The 23,347-nt window shown below is 38.9% G+C and overlaps 2 protein-coding genes across 2 annotated transcripts; one reads left to right on the forward strand and one right to left on the reverse strand.

Moving 5' to 3' along the window:
* Positions 1-1,115: 1,115 nt before the first annotated feature.
* dimt1l (DIM1 dimethyladenosine transferase 1-like) lies at positions 1,116-9,528 on the reverse strand. The gene is made up of 12 exons (XM_080738199.1): positions 9,385-9,528; positions 6,374-6,447; positions 5,274-5,360; positions 5,093-5,154; positions 4,902-4,995; positions 4,764-4,813; positions 3,395-3,518; positions 3,201-3,293; positions 2,100-2,164; positions 1,951-2,014; positions 1,716-1,822; positions 1,116-1,455 (listed from the first exon to the last, which is right to left on the reverse strand). The coding sequence occupies exons 1-12, from the start codon at positions 9,440-9,442 to the stop codon at positions 1,413-1,415; spliced, it is 921 nt and encodes a 306-aa protein (XP_080594325.1). The 5' UTR covers positions 9,443-9,528; the 3' UTR covers positions 1,116-1,412.
* Positions 9,529-14,110: 4,582 nt separating this feature from the next.
* LOC308295753 (patched domain-containing protein 3-like) lies at positions 14,111-22,186 on the forward strand (the record flags this gene model as incomplete). The annotated part of the gene is made up of 5 exons (XM_080738800.1): positions 14,111-14,452; positions 15,127-15,254; positions 16,070-16,215; positions 16,968-18,522; positions 22,183-22,186. 5 exons carry the CDS (start codon positions 14,111-14,113, stop codon positions 22,184-22,186), a joined length of 2,175 nt encoding a protein of 724 aa, XP_080594926.1.
* Between the last annotated feature and the right edge of the window lie 1,161 nt (positions 22,187-23,347).

Below are 23,347 nucleotides of genomic sequence, written 5' to 3' on the forward strand. Positions count from 1 at the left end.
CTGAATAATGTACCGCTTCAATGATAAATACCCTAGTTCTCTGATCTCTGGACTAACGTCAACTCTATTTTTGCATCCGTTTAATCTGAGCCGCATGCATGTTTTGTATTAAATGTACTTTAATAACGTGTATTTACGTATGTAAACAATGATAATGTGTTTACCTTGAATTTGAAATGAAACAAGTGTTGTTGTCCACAGGAAGGAAGCCCACTAGTATTTTTGAAAACATTGGGGCGATAACTCCTATTGGCCAATACAGAGGAAGTGCTTCGCACTGCCATGATTTTCATTGGTTGAATTTGACGTCAATCAATGAACCCCGCCAGGAAGTGAAGAGTTCGTGTTCTCTGCTAGTAAGACAATAGTGCCGTCTAGTGGCCGGATGAGTGACACTGTAGACCTGAAAGCAAATCTGTCACTTTAGATTTGAACAACTTTAACCATTATTTTATGCTTTAACTAATAAAAAATAGCAGAGATATAGGCCTACTAGCTCACAGCACTCTATTTTTGAAAAATCGTGGACATTTGTGCAAGTCTTTGAATATTTTTGACCCGATTCTATAAATGTCTTCTAAATCCTTCTAAATCAGTGGTTCTCAAACTTCTTCATGTCAAGGACCCCCAACATTACATGCATTTGGCCAGGGACCCCCATCACAAAATATGTTTTTCCAGGGACCACCCAGAAGCAAATATTTGAGTTACAAATGTTTTTTTTAAAAGAAATATAGCCGCCCTATGCAATATTTTTCTCCATAGTTAAAGCATTGTCTATGGCTATTTTGGCTAATCTTCTGGTTGTTCTCAAGACAGAAAATAAGAGGTAGGTTAGCTATGCCTATTCATCTAGCTGTATGCATACTACTTACAGTGCTAAATGCCAGCAGACTTTAAAGAAAAAAAAGAATCTGTGCAACCAACAGTTAATTGTCTTGTATGATTTTCACCTTGGCCCAAGGAATCCCATTGGCTTGTAGATCTGCTACTTTTTACTTTTGTTAGCTCAAAGGTTAGATATGTCGCCCTACTACAAGTCCACCACCAGGCTACACTGACCCCATGCCAATGATGAAAGAAGACATTGCACATCAATTTACAACAATCTCAATATGAGCTCCCTTTATTACATTGTTTTTCTTTTTACATTGCAGTATTGATGGGGTCAATACAGTATGTGAGACAGGTCCTGGTCCAATCAGGCAGGAGTCCACAGAATTTCCAACAGTTTGGAAGAAGTCCAGTGACAAGATCAAAGGGCTCACCAACCAAAAAAGCACTGTCGTCCTGTTCTTTCTACTCAGAAAGCCAGCTGACCATATGAGGATAAGCTATAAAATCATAATTGTTTAATATACTGTATACACAATCTACAGTATTATAATTGAACATCCTCCAGACTGAAGCGTCTAGGAGAAGTGGATCCCAGCAGCGTTGAATGCATGGAGAAGTCTGGAAATGGAGAAACAATGACATGAGTGCGGGATAATATGAAATCAAAAATATGTTGTGATCATGTTATAACGTTATTTACAGACTTCTGATCAGGTTAAATGAGATAAAGTTACTGTTTAGTTAGACTTTATAGAAAGTAGCTGCAGTAATGAACAGGTTAATGTGGCCAAAGGAGGGGCTGAACATAAAAGAAATCCATATCACATGATATTGCCTCAAAATAAATCAACTGAGTTATTTGTCTTCCAGACACTTACACCATGAAGTCATCAATGTCCATTGAACGAGCTCTCTTCTCACTGAAGTCTAACTCCTGCAGAACACTCTCAATCTTCCGAGTAATGCTGAAATCTGGTGGGATTTCCTGGTAATTATAAAAACAATTATAGAATTTTAGAAATGTTACAAATTACCAGAAGTATAAATAAAATAGAGCAGAATTAATGTAAGAGATGTTAATAAAACTGTGTTTGGTGTCCCTTGTTTACTTACCACGCTGTGCAATGAACAGTAGATTCTATAGTTCTTCTCCAACAGCTGTTCGACTGCAGTAGATCTGCAAAAGTCAAACACAATCCTAAGTTTCTACCCTCCATGTGGCTGGTATTTGGGATGTGTGACAACTTCAGACAAATTCTTACTTGAACGCTGCGTTGAGCGTTTTGTTTTTTCTCACAAAGGCGATTCTCACAAGGCCGTCCCACTCCTGTTGGTGGGGAAGAGAGAGAGGGGGGGGGGGGGGGGGGGGAGAGAAAAAAATATTAATATCTCTATCTGTACTGAGCTGGCCTGTGATTCAGCTGTACAATAAGTGAACCTGTATGGTCCTCAGCAAGTTAACCACTTAAAGGAGTAGTTCAGCCCCACAATGCCCTTTTCTATTGATTACTCACTCCATGGAGACATTTCAATCATTATTTAGTTTTTGTCGCATGAGCCAAAAAGTTGAGGAGACTCTTTGTAGGTCCATTGATTCCGGATGGAGACCCAAATGGCACTTGGTCTCCATCCGCATCCGGAATCAATGGGGGGTACATTTTTTATTATCAAATTATTGGCTTAGGAATGCCACAAAAACTAAAAAAATATTATTGAAATGAAATCAAACACTCTTCAAATGACAAACAGTGTAAACAGCATAACAACCATTTCACAATGTATTGGTTACATTTTCTTTTTTACTTTTAATGATTAAATAATAGTGAAGAAAGGTGAGAGATCAACTGAAGTTGGGTTAGGCCCTCGCAACCTATAAAACCAAGTGTTACCTTGATGAGTGACTGAAAGCATTGATGCAGACTACATTCCCTTGCTTCACTTACAGTACATATCGAATGTGAACTAAAACCCTCTTGCTTTGGCAGCTATTTTATGAGGGAATTACATACACAGATTCCCTTGGAGATTGTGTCCAAAAGAAAGTCTAAATGGAATCGAATGCAGACACTGACATTTTTACTGATCATGATCATTTGCTAAATATCCAGAATGCAATCCATGCTACAACAAGCAAGCATTTTTCCATTTTCAGAAGATGAACTAATTATAAATGCCAACGTTTGAATTAAAGAGGTCTTCCAATATATAATTTGATGCAAATTATATAAAAGTACTGACTGTGTTTGTACACAGTACCACAACAGATGCTCTTTGAAACATCTTCCCTTCTAGAAAGAAATCAGTTTTTAGTTTTCATACAATTGTGTCACTAATAGCTACTAAGCCAGGAAATAAAGGTTCACCTGAAAGTTGATTGGAGGAGGAGGATTCTTTGGTTCTATTCTGACGACACTTGACTCCACTTTGGGAGGAGGTCGGAAATTATTCTTCCCCACCTGAACAGAAGAAAAACATCCATTTTAAGACACAAACCTCAACTCAACTCACAGTCAGGCCAAAGTGGCTAAAATAACCAGTATCTAACAGTTCTACTGACCTTCATGAGGTGGTCAACACGGGCCAGAAGCTGTGTGTTAATAGATAATCGACAGTACAGTTTGTCTCCCGGCTTGGCAACTAGTCGCATGGCAAACTCCCTCTGAAACATCAACACTGCACACCTGAAAAACAAATAGAAACTGCATTGTCTTGTTGTACCAAATGAGGCCTGCATGTCATGTCAATAGTTGTTCCTTTCATTTAATTTAAACCGAGGACGGTCTCTAAGGAAAACAGCAAAGTCCTGTTGCGTTCACTTTTTGGAGCTGTGTGAAGCACAGGCTCCCTATACGTGGCCGTGTGGGTCTGTCTGTCTGTCTGTCTGTGTGTGTGTATGTAGCCTGAACTTCCTAAACTTCGGCACGCTACTAGTCCCACAGTTTTGCCACCACACACTCGCGCCATATGTCAAATCGACAGGCTTACTCTGGAATCGTGGGCTAGTAACTTGCTAAGAGAAAGGTTCAATAGTTTAATTGATATTAATTTATTAGTGAATTAATTTTCCCCATTGACTTATAATGGGAATCGCAAAAACTCACATTCAATTATTTGTCTCTCGCAAACCATAGGGGCTAGAGTTTCAAGACTTGGAGAGGAGGTTCATAATGATTTCAAGGATTAAATAAAAAATAATTGTGTCATTTGGCCGCATGGTGGCGCCATAACACCCCACTTTACGTTTTGGCCTGTAACTCTTGAACCGTAGGTCGGAAAATTAAAAATATTTTTTCCCTGGATTCCTTGGGTCATGACGCATCTCCCCATATAGGCCACGCCCATTTGCGCCATGATAGATTTTCCGCCATCTTGAATTTTCTCCAAAACACACTTTTTGCTCCTTTTCCTACATATTTTCTTCAAATGTCACAAAAATCGGTACACATGATCCACACACACACACACACACACACACACACACACACACACACACACACACACACACACACACACACACACACACACACACACACACACACACACACACACACACACACACACACACACACACACACACACACACACACACACACACACACACACACACACACACACAGCTCCACTTCACACGGGTGTGATTTTTATTCTGCGTTTAGACCAAGGATGTGGAACTCATTTTGGGCTGAGCCAATGACATGACATCACACATTTAGCGGATTCCCCCATTTTCCCCTTTCACATGGAGATGAGAAGTGATTTCCACTTTGTTGTGTTTTCAACCCCCGATAACGCTGTTGCCGTCTAAACGGACAGCACATCCGACAATTTATTTGTTTATTCGTTTTGCCTAGAGACCTGTCATCTAAACGGCACCAAAGATCAGTACTTCATTCAATAGTCTTGTCCAGCCTCTGTAGATTTCTTACCGGAAAAACGGTCTGTGTAGAAGTAGCTTGAAAACAAACGGTGATGAAATCTGCACAAGAAATATTTTTATATTATACCATATATCAAGACATCATCTACAAAGAAACAGGAGCAGTGTTTCACTTGGTAAACTGTACCTGGTAAGGTAAATTGGCAACACAGATGTCAAAGAATGGCAGATCCGTTTTCAATACGTCGCCTACTAATATCTGCAGTTTAGCCTGCATGGGTCTGTTGGGAGACAAACAATCTCAGAAACACTGTGACATATACATATATAGTGATAACATAAATCATATGACCCTGAATAATAAAATAAAATACCCACGTGCACTGTACTCTCTTCTGAAGCTCAGCTACCAGTCTGGTGTCCAACTCACAAGCCACCACCTAAATATAACAAAACTAAATTAGCTAAAATAAATATTTACAGTGGGACTACATTGTGACAGATAAGAACTGTGGACGTTCGAAGATGTTGTCTTTTTGTTTTTAAGAAAAATGTTCACCTTCTTAACTTTCTCCAACAGCTTAACTGTCATGTTGCCAGTACCAGGTCCAACCTCCAGACACACATCTGTTGGCCGGAGAGCGGCCTGTGAACAACACCACAAATAATTAAGAGATCTAACAATACAATTGTTTCCCTGCTGATACCCTTAACTTGTGTTTCGGGCAATACCGAGTACCGATCCGTTAATAATGCGTAATAAATTAAAAAAACAAATCTAGACGATTAATTCTCAAAGTGGGGTCCAGGGACTCTAAAGGGTTCTTTGAGTGGGGTCCAACTGGACCCTTACAGGTCTGTAACTCTGTGTCCAATTGGAACCAAATGGGTCAATTTGGTTGCATTTGTACGCCCTTAGTTATGAGTTATGGGAGTCCTTGAAATTTAAAAACTTTTAGAGAACCACTGATCTAGGAATTCTAAAGTGTGCAGCTACAAGTTAGTAAAATAATAATGTAAATAGTACAAGCATTCAAATTAAAATCAAAATAATTGATTACTGTAAATGATATTTGTCACCTGGTACACTCGCTGATACCGATACCAGAGTTTTAGGCATTATCGGCAGCATTTCCTATACTAGTATCAGTAACTCCACCACAAATTATACTCAAATAAGCCTAACTCAAGATGTCTGAAATGCAAGAAGTCGATGTGGTTTTATGTAGGGATGGGACAATATAAAAATGTCATATCACGATAATTGTGACCCAAAGAATTCACATTATCTTGAGGCGGAACATTTGCCAAAAAATAGCAGCTCACAACGCTACGTCGCTACGCAATGCGACACGTTGTGAGCTTGTAGATCGGCAGTTTTTTGGCTAAGAAATTTGGTAGAGAGTGAAAAAAAAAGACTGTATCAAGTACATATATTATAAGTACGTTTTACCAATAGAAGGGTTTAAAATGGTACTGGATCTGAAGCTTAGCAAATAAAAGGTGAATTGATCCCAGTGCATGACAGAGGACGATTTCACGATGAATTAAATCTCCACAATATGATTATCGTGAGTCGCAACAAACGATAATATCGCTTATCGTCCCATCCCTAGTTTCATGCCTCACAAACACATCAAGAATGGAGAACACACCGACCTTCTCTATAATTGAGTTGACAACCAGTGGATTCTTGAGGATGTGCTGGCCAATGCCAGTGTTAAACATGATCCCTGCAACACAGACATGGACTATTAGACACAGGTGTAGTAATTTAAACAAAAATAATAACATAACATATGAGCAAAGTCTTAAATAATCCCCAAGAGAACATTAACAACATAAGAACCAGTCTATACAAAGTTGTCCCATGGAAATACTAGCAGATCAAACGTGGGGAAATTCTCATTCTAATACTCTCATCCGTTAAAACATGTAAATCACTGGATTCTTTCAAAACTAGCCTGAAAAAACATCTATCAGGAGACCACAAGGGGGGGTAAATGCATTTTCCCATAGAAAGGAGGGGTCCATTCACTGCTGCTTTTTGAGCGGTGGTCACAACGCTCCTATACGTGGCCGTGTGTGTGGGTCTGTCTGTCTGTCTGTCTGTATGTATGCGTATCTGTATGTAGCCTACAGTACCTTTTGTGACCACACATGTTAAGGGAGGGGCGCTGTTGTTCAGGCCAGGCCAGGCCAGGCCCCACACACACACACACACACACACACACACACACACACACACACACACACACACAATATATACAGTATATATTTGTTTTGCTGTTGCGCAGCCTCCACGACCACCGCTCAGTTCACACGGGTGTGATTTTTATCCTTTGTACCAGTGGTGGAAAAAAGTACTCACATGCTTAAAGGGATATGCCACTTTCAACAGGGAGCAGTGGAAGGGCCCCTCTCCACATACACACCCATTGTAACTTCAAACTTCATTTTAACCATGATAGATTCATTAAAAACACCCATAATTTTTTCTGGTGACTCATTTTACCCTCCTAATACGTGAGCAGGCCGTGTTTTTTCGATAACTTTTTTCATTTATTTTTAATAATTATTTGGGAAAATGGAAAAAATGAAATACAAAAAAAAAATTATAATAATAATAAATGAAAAAGGTTTTCGAAAAAACACGGCCTGCTCACATATTAGGAGGGTAGTATGAGTCACCAGAAAAAATAATGGGTGTTTTTAATGAATCTATCATGGTTGAAATGAAGTTTGAAGTTACAATGGGTGTGTGTGGGGAGAGGCCCTGGGCCTGGTAACATTTACATCAAATATCTAAATATTCAATCGAGCTAATTAAAAACTGTTCAGGGTATTCATAAAAGCCAGATTAGATGATAAAATTACCAAAAGTTTTTTGAAAGTGAAATATCCCTTTAAGTAAGTACTTAAACGGATATTCCACTTTCAAAATAACTTTTGGTCATTTTATCGTCTAATCAGGCTTTTGGGAACACCCAGGACAGTTTTTGAATTTCTTCATTCAGTATTTAGATATTTGATATTAATTTTCCCACTTCCAGGACCTTCCTTTACAAACCAAGTATAACTTCAAACTCCATTTTAACCATGATAGATTCAATGAAAACACCTGTCCTTTTTTCTGATGACTCCTGACACACTCCGAATACGTAAGCACTGCAGGCCGTGTTCTTTTGATAACTTTTTTCATTTATTTTATATAATCTTTTATTGTATTTAATAATTTTCATTTCCCCAAACAATTTATAGAAATCAATGAAAAATGTTATCGAAAAAACACTGCCTGCTCACGTATTCGGAGGGTCTCAGGAGTCACCAGAAAAAAAGGAAAGTTGTTTTCTTCTTTGATTCTATCATGGTTAAAATGGAGTTTGAAGTTATAATGGTTTTGTATAGGAAGGTCCTGGAAGTGGGAAAATGGGGGGAAATTATCAAATATCTAAATACTCAATGAAGAAATTAAAAAAACTGACCTGGGTGTTCTCAAAAGCCTGATTAGACGATAAAATGACCAAAAGTTATTTTGAAAGTGGAATATCCCTTTAGGTAAAAGTATCAATACTACAATATTAGAAATACTCTGTTACAAGTAGAAGTCAGGAATTTAAAATGTACTTTAGTGTTGTATTAAGTGTTGAACTTGAGTATTAAGTGTTGGCATCAAAATGTAGGCCTACTTAAAGTACCAAAAGTAAAAGTTCCAAATGTTTGAAAATAGTCGATCTACAGGCTCACAAAGTGTCATGATGGGACGCTTTAATGTATGCTTTATAATACAATCGTTTATATCTGCTAAGTATCTACCGTAGTAACTCAAGTTTCCAAATAAATGTAGCAGAGTAAAAGTACAATATTTCCCTATGAGATGTAGTGAAGCATAAGTAAAAGTATTGAAAATTGGGAATACTCTAGTAAAGTAAAAGTACCTCAGAACAGTACTTAAGTAAATGTAATTTGTTAAGTTTACACCACTGCTTTGTACATATTATTATTAGGGAGTCTTACTGGTGTATTGATTGATTGAAGACTTTATTTAGAAGTTTGCATAGGAAAAAGTACAGTTTCGTGACGGTACAGTTCACTGGTACAAGGTCTACTAAAAGGAGATTCTAGAAAAGACTAAGTTTATTTCCATAGGAAACCATTTAAGTATCTCATATAACATTGAATGACAGACAGATAGAACAAAGTATATGCAGTAGATATAGTCAGGAAAAAAGGGGAAAACAATTTAATAATAAAAACATACAGTAGGTAAATACAAAGAGGGAAAAAAGGCTGGGCTATGTTTGTTTTTACCAGTTGCGAAAGGCTGCTGCCTGTAAGTGGTTTTTCAGGGCAATTTTAAAGGATGCTAGTATTTATTGTAGTATTTGTTGATGAAACATGTGGTATTGTGTTATTTTTATGCTGATGGATTGAATACAGACATTATGAATATGAAACAAATGATATGGACCAGCTGTCTTTAGTGTGTGTAAAGCAGTGTACACAATGTCAGAGTTACATACTTGTATGGGTCAAATTCTAAAGGAACCCACTTTGAGAACCACTGTGTTAAAGCCTTGTTGTTGGTAGAGCAGCTGTAGCAGTGGAGTGAGGGGTTCCGAAAGGAGCTAGTAGGTTATCGGAGCTAGTAGTTTAGTATAAAACGTTACCTTGCTTCTTCGCTTCCTGGTGTTGTCTACTTTTCTTTTCTGCTTTGACTTTCGGCATCTTTTAAATCAATGTATAAAATGGTAAATGACTGAAGAAAGGCAGTGTTTGTTTCTGTAAAAGAAGCTACACGTGCAAATCTCACTCTTCACTTGTGGTGGTGACGTAAACAAGGAAGTTCAGACGTAAACAGGATGTCTTCTTGTCCTTGCTTCTATGGATTTGAAAGGCAACTTGCAAACTGGTGTTGCATTACTGCCACCTTCTGGAGGTATTTAACATTTACATTTACAATCCAGTGTCAGATATTTCCTAATTTTCTTTTCCTACCAAATATATAATATATATTTCAAAAGATAGAAAGCCTTTTAAAATATGTAATTTTATGTTTAGAAATACATTTTAAAAAAGCAAGAATTGTATACATTTTCAAACAAACAAGCAAACACAATTAAGGAATTACATAAATAAAATAAAAATATTAAATAAGAAGTTGTGGAAAATAGACGATTTACAAGCTCTCAACGCAACACAACAAGAAGTGACGTGTGAGCTTGTAGATCTGCTATTTTACCTAGTTTGGGTCACAGGCTAAGAGGTCTGGGAACCCCTGCTCTACAGAAAGGTTGTCCATCTAACGTGTGTGTGTGTGTGTGTGTGTGTGTGTGTGTGTGTGTGTGTGTGTGTGTGTGTGTGTGTGTGTGTGTGTGTGTGTGTGTGTGTGTGTGTGTGTGTGTTGGACTGTCTTTCTGTTTTACAAATTACAGGTTTGGATTTGGCCACAAAATGTTTCAGTTATGAGGTTTTATTTGGCTTTATTCCTGACCTTTTTTGATTCTGTGACGTTAAAAGGGCACCAATTAGATTAATATGTCATGAATAGAACCATTTTATATCCCCCAAATCAACATTCTCTGTTTTAAACTAAATATATTGTCAGAGTTCACGTGTTTTTGAGATCTGTTTCACAATGATGCGAGTGACTGGAGAGAAAAGAATCCTGATTCCACATTCTGTCATGCAGAGAACAGGAGCAGCTGACAAATAATATTTGTTGAACGTGTCATGACTTGGTAGCTCTACGATACAAGGATTGTACTAAAGTTCAATGTGTGTACATTTGCAGGCTATATACATTTGTGCCAGCAGGGAGCATTGTGTGTATGTGTGTGTAGGAGAGTGAAGAGTTCCATCTAATATCCATTTTATTTGCCTGGTTAATAAACCAGACTCTATCACACACTTTGTTTCACAGGGTGGTGTTGTGCGGTCTGGTTTATTAACCAGGCTACATTTTTATGGCATAAAGGTGCCAGGATCATCATGCATGGCTTGTAGAGACATGGAGAGACTATACAGTACTATACAGTAGATATAGCCTTGAAAGAAGTAATCGACGGCTCTGGAAACCAAAACGTTTTCACCAGGCCTGGAATTTTGTCATTTTAGGGGCAAGGCCACTTGGCCTTTGGTGTTGTCCATTTTTTGAGGGCACGAATCTGCAGTGAAATAGATAAATTATGGTATTTACAATCTGATCCATGCTCAACCCTGCACCAATCAAAGTCACTGGATTGGTTTGTAGATGCATGGGGACGCGGGGAGTTAAGATTTCAGAATCTCAACAAAAGACGCAGGTGTCTACATGACAAGAAAGGGACACTGGTGTCTACTGTCAACATAATGACAAGAAAGAGACAGAGGAGAAAGTGCTACAGTCAGCTGGGGCATTAAGGCCACTGTGGCCTCATGGTATGGCATTGGTTTGAGGGGCTCAAGGCCAAACTGAGGGGCAACAGCGGCCATGGCCTTCATGGCCTCCATGAAATTCCTACCCTGGTTGTCACCATGAAACTTGACTTGTCGGACACAAAGTCAATAAGGGAGTTCGCAGAAACCATAAACAAGGGTAAGGAATTCACAAGAACAATCTGCTGATTGGCCTACACATAGCAATAAGCTACCATTGACTGTGGGTCAGTTATATCAGAGCTGCATTTCTCTTGTTAAACCACAGATACGGAACACAATACACATTATTACTAAAAGTCACATTCCAGTTCATGTTCCGTGCTTGAATGTTACTGTACTATACATTTGAACAAGTGTCTCCAATCTCTCCATTCATTCATGTCTAATGTGGTCTTTCTGGTCTGACTACATGACAAACATAACGGTCATATCTCAAAACCACCGTATACAACAAGTGGTTATGAGAAGGTGTTGTACTCACTTTTACTGTCTAGAGCAGGGGTGGGCAACTTTGATGATGGAGAGGGTCACTATATGTTCACACTCACTCCAGAGGGTAACATGTCCTTAGGTCGAACACCCTTTGGTCGACCACCTAAACCTAACCGTAACCCTAACCCTAACCTCAGTAAAACTATGCCTAAACCTAACCCTAACCCTAACCTCAGTTCGACCCAACGGGAGATCGACCTATGGGGCAGTCCCCCTCCAGAGGGCCACACAATGCATATTGCATATATAGTCAAAAATGGCAAAAGAATTGCCGATCTACAAGCCAAAACCGTCAGAGTGGGGGTGTCCACAGTTCAATATGAAAAGGCTGAGAACCACTGTATAGATGATACGGTCAAAAGTATGTAAACCTGTTTATTTGTACAATGTTACCATTCCATTGCTTCACATAAAAGTAATCACCTATTAGATCATGCCGTAAGTGCAATACATTTGATCTTTATAGAATGAGGAGTTGATGAGTGTTGTCAGCCACAATTATTATTTGATTTCCATATGTATTTATTTATTTTTTGTAGAAGAGACCAAACTCAACATCCTAATCAACAACGCCGGCGTAATGGCTTGTCCATATGGGAAGACAGCAGATGGCTTTGAAATGCAGATTGAGGTAAATCACATGGGTAAAACCATGTTGTGGAACAGCGACATAAAACAAACACTGTGCGTTTACAATTTGTAATGGTCCTACTCAAGGACTCAAACCTTATCTAGTCACAATCAAATAGAGTGACCAGCTATCAGTAACCAATTGTTTTACTGAGGTTAGTAATAAGTTCAGGGTTAGGCATAATTTTACTGGGGTTATTAGGTTTAGGCATAGTTTTACTGAGGTTATATTTAGGAATAAGGTTAGTTTTAGGCATAGTTTTACTGAGGTTATATTTAGGAATAAGGTTAGTTTTAGGCATAGTTTTACTGAGGTTAGGTTTAGGAATAAGGTTAGGTTTAGGCATAGTTTTACTGAGGTTAGGTTTGATATAGTTTTACTGAGGTTACCTTTAGGATTACCGTCTGGTGTTGACCGTTCCGAGGTCATCGGTTTGACCCGGGCACAGTGTGTTTTGGGCCGAGTGTTCTTGTATTCCAACTATCCTTTATCAATGTTATTTAGAATAATGTTTTATCAGGTCAGATATTTAATGTTTCTTTTTTAAATATGCATGGCTGTATAAAGAGACCAAAAGAATAATATAAGAAATGTAGAACTTTGAGTGATAAAATAAAAAATTCTGCCAAATTCCTTCGTCATGCTGTGATGATGGTGTTTAACTTCCCTGCGCCATGTTGATTTGGTTGCCGGCTGGGGAAGCAGTATCTGTAAACAAATTAGCCATCACATGGCCTTTATGTGACATCATACACCGATTAGGACCATGGTAAAACAAACACAATTTATAACCAAATTATAAGGAAGTATAATATAACCCTTGGCACATTTTCTTTTTTTATTATTATTATTATTATTATTTTATTATTATTATATTATTATAAAAAAGATGAGAGGAAGTAAAGTTAAAACAAATGTTATTCCATAAAAAAGCCAACATTTTCGACCGGTTAAAGGACAACTTTGTTTTTTTACAACAAGGGTTCATATTTTAGATTGTGATTAGAGAAAAGAAAAGTGTTAAAATGTTTTCATTTACTTCGTTCTATTGTTTTAGCACGTTTAGCGATCTTGATTTCAGTGGGTGGGGGCATGCGTACAAGTCGCAAAATATGTCTTTTTAGACACAATAAGCTGGGGATTTCTTTACCAGTAACACTACCAGCCCCCATAAGTCACATCTGCACATGAAGGATTGCAGTGCATCTTTGGAAAGGGCTTATTGTGTGTAAATAAAAATATAAAAATATTTAACTTTTACCATGCCCCAGCCACTGAAATCAAAATCATTCAAATCTCTAAAACGATAGAAAGGAATAAGTTAATTAATTTTAACACTCATCTTTTCTTTTCTCTAATTACACTAAAATATGAACCCTTTTTGTTACAAAAACAAAGTTGTCCTTTAAGTTCTTCTTCAGTTCTCACTCTGATGAAGACCTTAACCGTTTTTTATAGAATGAAATTTGTTTTAAATTTCTCTCCTCCACAGTTGTTTTTGTGTGCATCTCTTATTTTGTATGGTATATCTTCCTGCTGATCCTTGCAGCACCATACACACTTTTTAAAACTACTTTTTTTTTATCCCCTGTGAGCAGTGAGCACCCGGTTGGCCTCTGTCTATTTTCTCTGTCTATTATTAGACTTACAGTAACTCTTGCCGCTGGGCCATAATAAAATGATGTCTAGTCGTTAATGGTTAACAGGGATTGCACTTCTGGGGAAGTCTTTATGTGGATATGAGAGGTGAGAAGATTGTTATTACCTACGCTGTGACCAGAGACGGTGCTCATCGGGAGAGAAGGGATAACACGAGATTATATTGATGTCTTGCGGAAATAGTCGCCTAGAAAATGGGGGGATGTCACTGTCACACTGATTGCATTGAAAAACCCGTAACCAGGGCTTTCGAGATTTTCGGAAAATGCGTGGGGAGCAATCCTTGGTGGTTTTTAGTCGTTCCTTTGGTCTTATCCGCCGGGCTCGGTGGGGGTTTTTACTTTCTGGGAGAGATGGAGAGCCAGGCTAAAGGCATCGAAGACCAATTTACGCCCGTGAACGGACAGGCCAAAGACGAGAGGCTGATCGTCCAGGCCTACTTCCCGCACGATGAGCTCGAGTTCTCTCGTCAGAGGCTGTATACCGAGGGAACCTTCGGATCCCTCATTTTTACATCGACTGCGAATATCCTTGCGGTCGAACCTTTTAGCGAACTATTAAAGATTAATGATCAGATTTTGGAGATGGAAGTAGATAAGCAGACGTTTAGCAGCCTCTGTGCTTTGGCTGGAGGAGAGTGCGTGTTGAATTCCATCTTCAGTGCTGTGAACAGTTCCAACGGCACAATTCATTACCCCATGAACAACAATACTTTCCTCGGTTCTGAGATTGGAGGCGTAGAACTGATTAGTGGAACAGGACAAATAAAGAGTGCACGTGCGATCAGGCTTTTTTATTTTCTGAAGGAGGACAACGCAACAGTGAATAACCTATGGTTGAAGAAATTCATCAGCGATGTATCAGAAATACAACTGAAAGAGGTAAGCCTATAATCAATGTTCCATGCGTGTATTTACTTTACGTTGTGCATTGAATTTGATAAATTAATGTTTTTTCTTTTTTTACAAACTGAAAAAGTTTCATAAAATATGTATCTTTTCATAAAAGATTACCTGTAACCTGATGAATGTCTAACATTTCCCATTAAAACCTTTTTATTGCATTTGAAGACAGCGTGCCAAAGGTTTTTTTTTTTACCCTCGTTTGGTCTTCTCCTACGCACCTGTCAACTTTGTAGGTGTGCAAGAGACTTACTTTTTAGAGTTTTACAAACGAAAGCATAATTATTAAAGTGTGTAATTTCTTACAGGTTGATGTGTCCTACTTCACTTCCCTGTCGAGAGAAGAGGAGTTTGACAAGAATTCTGACTCCATCGTTCCATTGTTTTCAATAACTTATGTCCTGGCTATTAATTTCTCAATCTGGTCTTGCATGAGGTAAGACTCAAACTTTGTATTAGTCTATTTTGAGCTTCAGCTTATGTTCTATCACAGTGGTTTTTTTGCCACTCAGTAGGCGTTCCCTCATAACTTCTGGGTATGATGATGATGATGATGATGATGTCACGTCCATACCCCTCTATAGTGTGTTAATTACTTTTGATGCCGTAATGGTCTTTTTCTTTTTAATGTATTAAAAGGATTGTAAAAGTCCTTAAATTGTCAATTCACTGTCATCAGGTTGAGAACCACTTTTCTATCATATTTGAATTTTGTTCCACAGTCAAACATCCACGTTTGAAATAAGCAGTGTCTAAAATACACTACAATGTCGGGCAGAAACCAACTATCTCTGTTTTTCAACTTTTTTATTATTTTCTTTTAAAGCAGTGCTATTGAACACCTTTTACGTCTGTGTGTGGGTTTTGCAAATCTTGACTTGAACTAATGAAACGATTCTCTAATCAATGAGGACAAATAATATATATACACATATAATAATAGTGTGGACATATTCAAGTATCTGAACAATGTATAAAGTCACCATACCAACTTTGATGAGGTTGTTTTAAAAACACACCAGAGATGGTGTGTGTGTGCGTGTGTGTGTGCGTGCGTGTGTGCGTGCGTGCGTGCGTGCATGCATGCGTGTGTGTGACTTTAGTTAATAATTACTTTGTAGATTTTGAAGTATATATATTACTATATATATTATTACTTTATATATTACTAAGTACATTTTGAATTCCAGACTTTTACTTGTAACAGAGTGTTTCCACATTGCTGTATTGATTGTGTCTCCTTGTCTCCAGGTTGGACTGTGTGAGGAACAAGGTGTGGGTCGCCACATTTGGCGTCCTGTCCACTGGCCTGGCAGTTCTGTCCAGTTTCGGCTTGTTGCTGTACTGCGGAATGCCTTTCTCATCGAGTGTAGGAATGACTCCCTTCCTGATCCTCGGTACTAACGGCACTATTAGAATGTCTCTCTTTATTCTGTTATTTTTTCGATCTCATCATTAATGTCCATGCATTCATTAACATCGATGTACTTAGTTACCTTGAGAAATATGTGCTGTTTAATAGAGAAGACAGTTTAGTTTTGCTTGAGATACTTTAATGGTTTCCTGTGGGAATAAGCTTAGTCTTTTCATGGATCTCCTTTTAGTAGACCTTGTACCAGTGAACTGTACCGTCATGAAACTGTTCCTTTTCCTATGCAAACTTCTAATAAAGTCTTCAATCAATCAATCAATCAATTTAAAGCAGCACTTTCCTCTTCTACCCCGGATTTGAACCCTAAGCAAGTGTTGTTGTTTTTGGGGCTAATAGAGCCTGCATTTTGATCGTGTTAAATGTCATGTCTCACCTAAACACTTGACCTGATGGCCAAGATCCTAGCTTTTAGAACTGCTATTGTAGTGCAACACCCGAGCGCAATCAAACATAAAATGACTTTTTTAATAATTAGACAAGTAATTAGTCTAATTAGTTCTACTGGATCTCTTATTCTCTTCTCCACTAGTCCCTCCCTAACATTTTTGTCCAGTTTGTATTTGATGACAATATATTTAGTCTTAGTTTTAGTCATCATGGCTTAGTTTTTATTTCGTTTTAGCCAGTGAAAAAAGGTATTAGATTAGAAGAACATCTTTCATCACAGTTTTAGTCAACGAAATGAACAGTGCTCGGCTAATATTTTGTCTCGAACAGGAATCGGAGTGGACGACATGTTCATCATGATCAACAGCTGGCAGCAGACCCAGGTCAAAGACGGTGTAGAAGACCGCATGGCGGCCACCTACAAGGAGGCGGCCGTCTCCATCACCATCACCACCCTGACGGACCTGCTGGCGTTCTACATCGGCCTCCTGACCCCCTTCCGCTCCGTGCAGTCCTTCTGCATGTACACCGGCACGGCCGTCATATTCTGCTACCTGTACAACCTCACCTTCTTCGGTGCCTTCCTGGCCCTGAACGGGAGGCGAGAGCGGAGCAACAGGAACTGGTTCACCTGCGCCAAAGTTCCGCTGCCGGAACCTGTAGACTTGGACGTCGCTGCGGGCGACCTTTGTTACGTAGGCGGAGCGTACGATCCGGTGACTGGAACGGAGAAACCGATGCCGGTCACGATCTTTCTTAAGAATTACTACGGGCCGTTCCTGACAAATACGTGGACCAAGTTGGTCGTGATTTTGTTGTACGCCGGATATTTGGCCGGGGGTATCTACGGTTGCATAAACATGAAAGAGGGCATAGAGCTAAAGAATCTGGCGTCCGACGACTCGTATGTGGGTAAATATTACGATGATGAAGATGAGTATTTTAACGACTATGGGCCTCCTGTTATGGTTGTTGTGACAGATCCAGATTTCATGTATTGGGATCAGAGCCGCCGTGCTCAACTAGACGCTTGTCTGCAAACGTTTGGAAATTTGACATTCGAGAAAGAATCACGAGTTGACCCGGAACTGACCGTGTCTTGGCTTCGGGGATACCTGCGATATGGAGCCGCCGTGGGCTTAAATCTAACTGACAAAAGCACATTCATTGATAATTTACCACGTTTTTTCAACGCAACACCCAGCACATTTCTGTTCAGACAAGATGTTAACTTTTCAATTCCCGAGAACACTATCTACGCTTCTCGTATGTTCGTCCAGACGATAAATATCAGAACGCCCGTCGACGAGAAGAACCTGTTGAATAAATTCAGGGAGATCGCTCAGTCAGACGTTTGTCCAGGCTCTCTTGTCGTTTACCACCCGGCTTTCATTTTCTTCGACCAGTATGCAGTCATCGTCACCAACACCGTCCAGAATGTTCTCGTTGCCACTCTCGCCATGCTGGTGATCTCGCTGTGTCTGATTCCCAATCCCATTTGTTCTCTGTGGGTGACCTTTGCCGTCGCGTCTATCATAGTGGGCGTGTCTGGCTTCATGGCGCTGTGGGGCATCAGCTTGGACTCCGTGTCCATGATCAATCTAGTCATATGCATTGGTTTCTCTGTGGATTTCACAGCGCACATTTCGTACGCTTTTGTCTCGAGCGAAGAAACCTCTGCGAACAAAAAGGCCACGGACGCGGTCGTGCAACTGGGTTATCCTATCATGCAGGGGGCCGTGTCGACCATTCTTGGAGTGGTAGTGCTTTCTGCCGCCAAGAGTTACCTTTTCAGGACATTCTTCAAGATCATGTTCTTGGTCATACTTTTCGCCGCGGTCCACGGCATCGTTTTCTTACCCGTTTTTCTGACCTTAATCGGAACGTGTTGTGAAAAAGTCTCGAATCGGTCAAGAGAAACACACACTAACGGCATACCGTTAGACATAAATAGTTCCCAGGTGGCTAAAACTGCAAACAGTCCAACCACAGCCCAACAACAAGCATAGCAGAAACAATTGTGTTGAGTCTGCCGACTGTCCTTAAAGTTGGGAGCTAATCTTAGAAAAAAATCTGATGGTAAGTTATACTTGAAAATACTCGAAATTGAGAATGAGGTTATTTTAAAAAAAGAGCACTAAATGGTATGAAAACAGCGCATACAATGGGTATTGCAAAACTGCGGGGGCATGCGTTCCCAACGGGTATACATCTGCTGCTACTGTATGCTCATGCACCTTTATCATGTCTTATCTCAGGTACTACAGTATGTGTGAATATGTAGATATTAGATCATTTGTTTGTTTCGTTGATTGATCTCTCTTTCCCCTTGCCCCCTCCCCCTCCTACTTCTTCACTTTCTTTTTTTGTATGGAAATAACTAAATTGTTAGAACTTGCACAAAAATGAATTTCACCCACTTGTTTTTCTTTTACTTCTGTAAACCATGTGATGTGACAAATAAAGCTGAATCTGATTCGGCTAAAAAATATACACCTATGATGACGATGAAATGATGATTAAAATTAGAATAGGTTGACAGTTGTTAAGAAATAAGCTCCAAATACCAAGAGAAAAAGTCAAAGGCCGATATTATTGGTAATAGACCGTCGGTCTCTAGCAAGCTATTAGCTCATTGCTTCCCCATAGACTTATTTTGGCTTGTGTTTGAAAAGGAAGCACAGAATTTAAGTTTACTTTCACGGTCTTATGAATACCCAATGTGGCTGCCCCTGAGTCACGTTTTTTCAAACTCGGCTTTAATTCTTTTTTTATTCCCATGCTTTTAATCAGTTTAACTTGTATTATATGAGTATCACTTGTATTTTATGAGCTTATTTGTTTGTGTTATGTTTTAATTATGATTCTCTCTGGTTTATTGTGTGTCTTGTGTCAATTTGGCATTTTATGTGAAGCACTTTGGTCAACTCTGTTGTTTTTAAATGTGCTCTATAAAAAAGTTGGATTGGATTGGATAAGTAATTTATTTGTCATACTATTGATGCTATTTTCACTCATGACTGAAAAATAAAGTCAAAATCAAAGTAAGTTTGTCATATCTTTATTGTTGTGCTATTCACAATGGGTGGCTTTACAGTATATAGCCCTGCACATACTGTAACATAATAAGTTAGATCTTTGAACATTTTTGTACATAGACTTGAACAGAACGAACAAATATAAAATCAAATATGATCAATATAGTAACACTGAGTTATACGGTATCTGAATGATACAGGTTTTTACTTTCATAATTTGACAACATTTTACTGGATGAAGAAATGTAGACGTGTCAATGTTCATGCACAATAACCATAGCATAATAAGTCCATAATCTACATTATATGCAGTGATCTATAATTACAATATTAAAAACATTAACCTTACAAAGAGTTGTTTAAAAAAAAAGAACAATGGGCAGTTAATTTAGCTATTTTTATGGAACAAAAATGACGTTTTCCTATACATTTCTAGATATTACACATTTATTAGAATTGAGATTTTGCGCGCGCGCGCACACACACACACGCACGCACGCACGCACGCACGCACGCAACACACACACACACACACACACACACACACACACACACACACACACACACACACACACACACACACACACACATTAATGGAGGTCTGTACTTTCTTTTTCTTTTTTCAAAAGAATATGCTCAATTATTCTTGACACCATTGTACCTTTTAGAAGTAAATTTGTGAAGAACTGGAAAAGGTCACTAGTGGTCTGTGCTTGCCTATGATCATTGTGACTGCTCAATTTAAACCTCTGTTCTGCTTAGGGTTCAGGGAGTAATGTCCCTTCTCCAACTGGCGCAAACTTAAAGGAGTAGTTCATCCCCAAAATGACTTTTTTTCTATTGATTACTCACACCATGGAGACTTGAGTTCAATAATCTACATGTTTTTGTATATGTCACATTCCTAAGACAAAAAACATATTTTGTTCCCCATCCGGAATCAATGGGGGTAAATGAATGTTTTTAATATATATTTTGTATTGTTTTTGTCTTACGGCGTGTTACTTTCTTTACATCCTGATGTGAAAGAAGAAAACATTATGTATAGCCTATGGACAATCAAATCTGTTTAAATATTTTAATTTAGGTGTGGTATGTTAACTCATTGCATGCCAGGCCCGATAGTCCCGAGATTATTTCAATGTCTTTCCCTGCCAGGCCCGATAGTCCCGAGAATTTCCGCCATTTTGAAAAAATAAAAATAAAAAATTCAAAAAGAAATTATTTTTCAAAAAAAAATTTGGACCCCAAAAAATGTAGTAGGCATGATAGAAATCGCGAAATTGCATGTTTAACCCCCATAGCAACCCCCCCATCTATCAAACATGGCAGCCATCTTTGTTTACATTTTAGGAAAACATAATGGCTTGTATCTCATGAATGCCTGAACGGATTTCCATTCGGATTTTTTTGTTTGAAAGCTGTGAGCAATGTGGACACACGTGGTGCATTATCTAGGCATGGGTGTGCATGATCCGTGCACTATGAATTACATGGAAGTCTATGGAGACCAGAGGCACCATAGAGTACGAAGGTATTGTTAAATGGCGGGGAATGTGTTAATATGGCAGACTGGCTGAAAATGTCAAAAAAGGTTGCCGACCCCTGATCTACTGCTTGCCTCTGATTCTGATGACTGCTCAATCAGCCTGCTGTACAGTAAGTGAAGAGACAGTATATGGGACTTTATGTTGCTCTTCTCAAGTCCATTGCTCCTACCTGTCCATTTCACTATGTGTACAAAAGGATTTTTTTTCTGCAAAGTGAAGCAGAATATAAAAGGGATTGTCAATAAAGTTTACCATCTATCTTAATCTCTACAGTATATAACACTACACTACAGTATATAACGTTCAATATCTATCCTATAACCCAGACAACTTAATTAGGGAACATAAACCTAGATCTGTGCAACAACAACAAGAGCTGGACTACTTATCAAACCTCTGAGGTCATGAGGTTCTCAGGACATAATTTAACAACTTGAAATTTTTTCCAGGCTATGGGTTTACTTCTCAGCTCTCTTATAATGTTACCTCTACTATCTAAAGGTGGAAAAAAAGAAACACTTGTGCAGAGGCCCGGGTTCAAATCTAGAAGAGGAAAGTTACTAGTGCAGCTTTTAATGAATAAAGTGTAAATTTGTCCAATCTGAGTATGTTAATCATATATAACTCATACAATATGAAGGGTAGAGTATAATTAATACAATAAATCTTATAGAATTGGGGTGGTTGAATTTTGTCTCCCAGTATAGTGTTGTAGTCGAGTCCACCTAAAGCGAGTGTGGGAGGAGATCGAGTCTGAGTCCAGACCGAGACCAACGGGGGTCGAGACCAAGTCGAGACTGAGACCAGATAAAAAATAATAAAAATACAAAGAAATCCTTGTTAGTTAAAGGTGCTGTGGGGGAAGACACAAACATGGAGCAAGAGTATAGGGAATTGGCATGATGTCCGGCTGGCCGAGAATCTAATCTAAAGTGGCCTTGTGTTGGGGTGGTGCAGGTGACGGTCAGGCCTTGTGGTCAGTGGGTATTATCCCTTTTCTTTGCATTTGTAAGTTACAGTAAATGTATTACTCTGGTGCACTTTGAGAGAAAAATGAAGAAGATACCTATAAGATACCTACACAGTATGTATAATGTCATGGGGTTCTCTGGACATAATTTAACAACTTGAAACTTTTTCCAGGCTATGGGTTTACTTCTCAGCTCTCTTATAATGTTACCTCTACTATCTAAAGGTGGAAAAAAAAGAAACACTTGTGCAGAGGCCCGGGTTCAAATCTAGAAGAGGAAAGTTACTAGTGGAGCTTTAATAACTCATACTGTATCTTTCAGAATTATCCATAGCCTTCAAACATCAGAGATGGTCCTTTTCCAGTGCACCAGAGGAAATCCAGAAATAGCAATTACATTCCTAGATTAATGCTAATGCTAAATCAATTCTAAGAAATGTGAAATTCCACACATCCATGCTTCCCTGGTTACCTGTGAATTCCAGAATTTAATTTAAGATTTTACTTTAAAATGCCAGGCTCCTATTATATTTTAGATATGCTTAAGCTCCTGAGCTCCTACAGAAGGGCCATTGCAGTTGTCCTTTAAATGTTTCAAAACTTTCAATGTTAAACCTCCTCTGTTCTGCTTTTGACACAGCGGATCATACTATTTTAACATATCGCCTGGAAATAAAATAAATACAATATTGTAACTCCTTGTCAGGGCTCAGGAGGTTATGTCCCATCTCCAATTGGTGCAAACTTAAGCACCTACCCATGCTTGATTCTCTTCACTGGTTGTCTCCACCAGCCGAAGGCAGGGGGAGAGTATGTTTTCGCCCCTGTCCGTGTGTGCGTCCGTCCGTGCGTCCTTCCATCCTCCGAGTTTGTGTACAGCTAATCTCCGGCGCCGTTGGCCCGGACGCTGCCAAAAAAAATAAAATAACGCAAATCGGTAGACAGTATCTCTACAGTCATGTGATCGACATGGATCTCTCTGATTGTCCATATTCCATCCTGATTGGCTGAGATTGGCTTTCAAAGTTTGTAAAATTGGTCCGTTTTGGACAAAATGCCTCAAATCACAAACGCAGAGTGCAATTAACATGAAATCGCGCACACACGTTCCCACTAGGATGAGGAAGAAATGCCACTTCAAATTTTTGAAAT

This window comes from Nannobrachium achirus, assembly GCF_963921795.1.
Source record: "Nannobrachium achirus genome assembly, chromosome: 12".
Lineage (NCBI taxonomy): Eukaryota > Metazoa > Chordata > Actinopteri > Myctophiformes > Myctophidae > Nannobrachium > Nannobrachium achirus.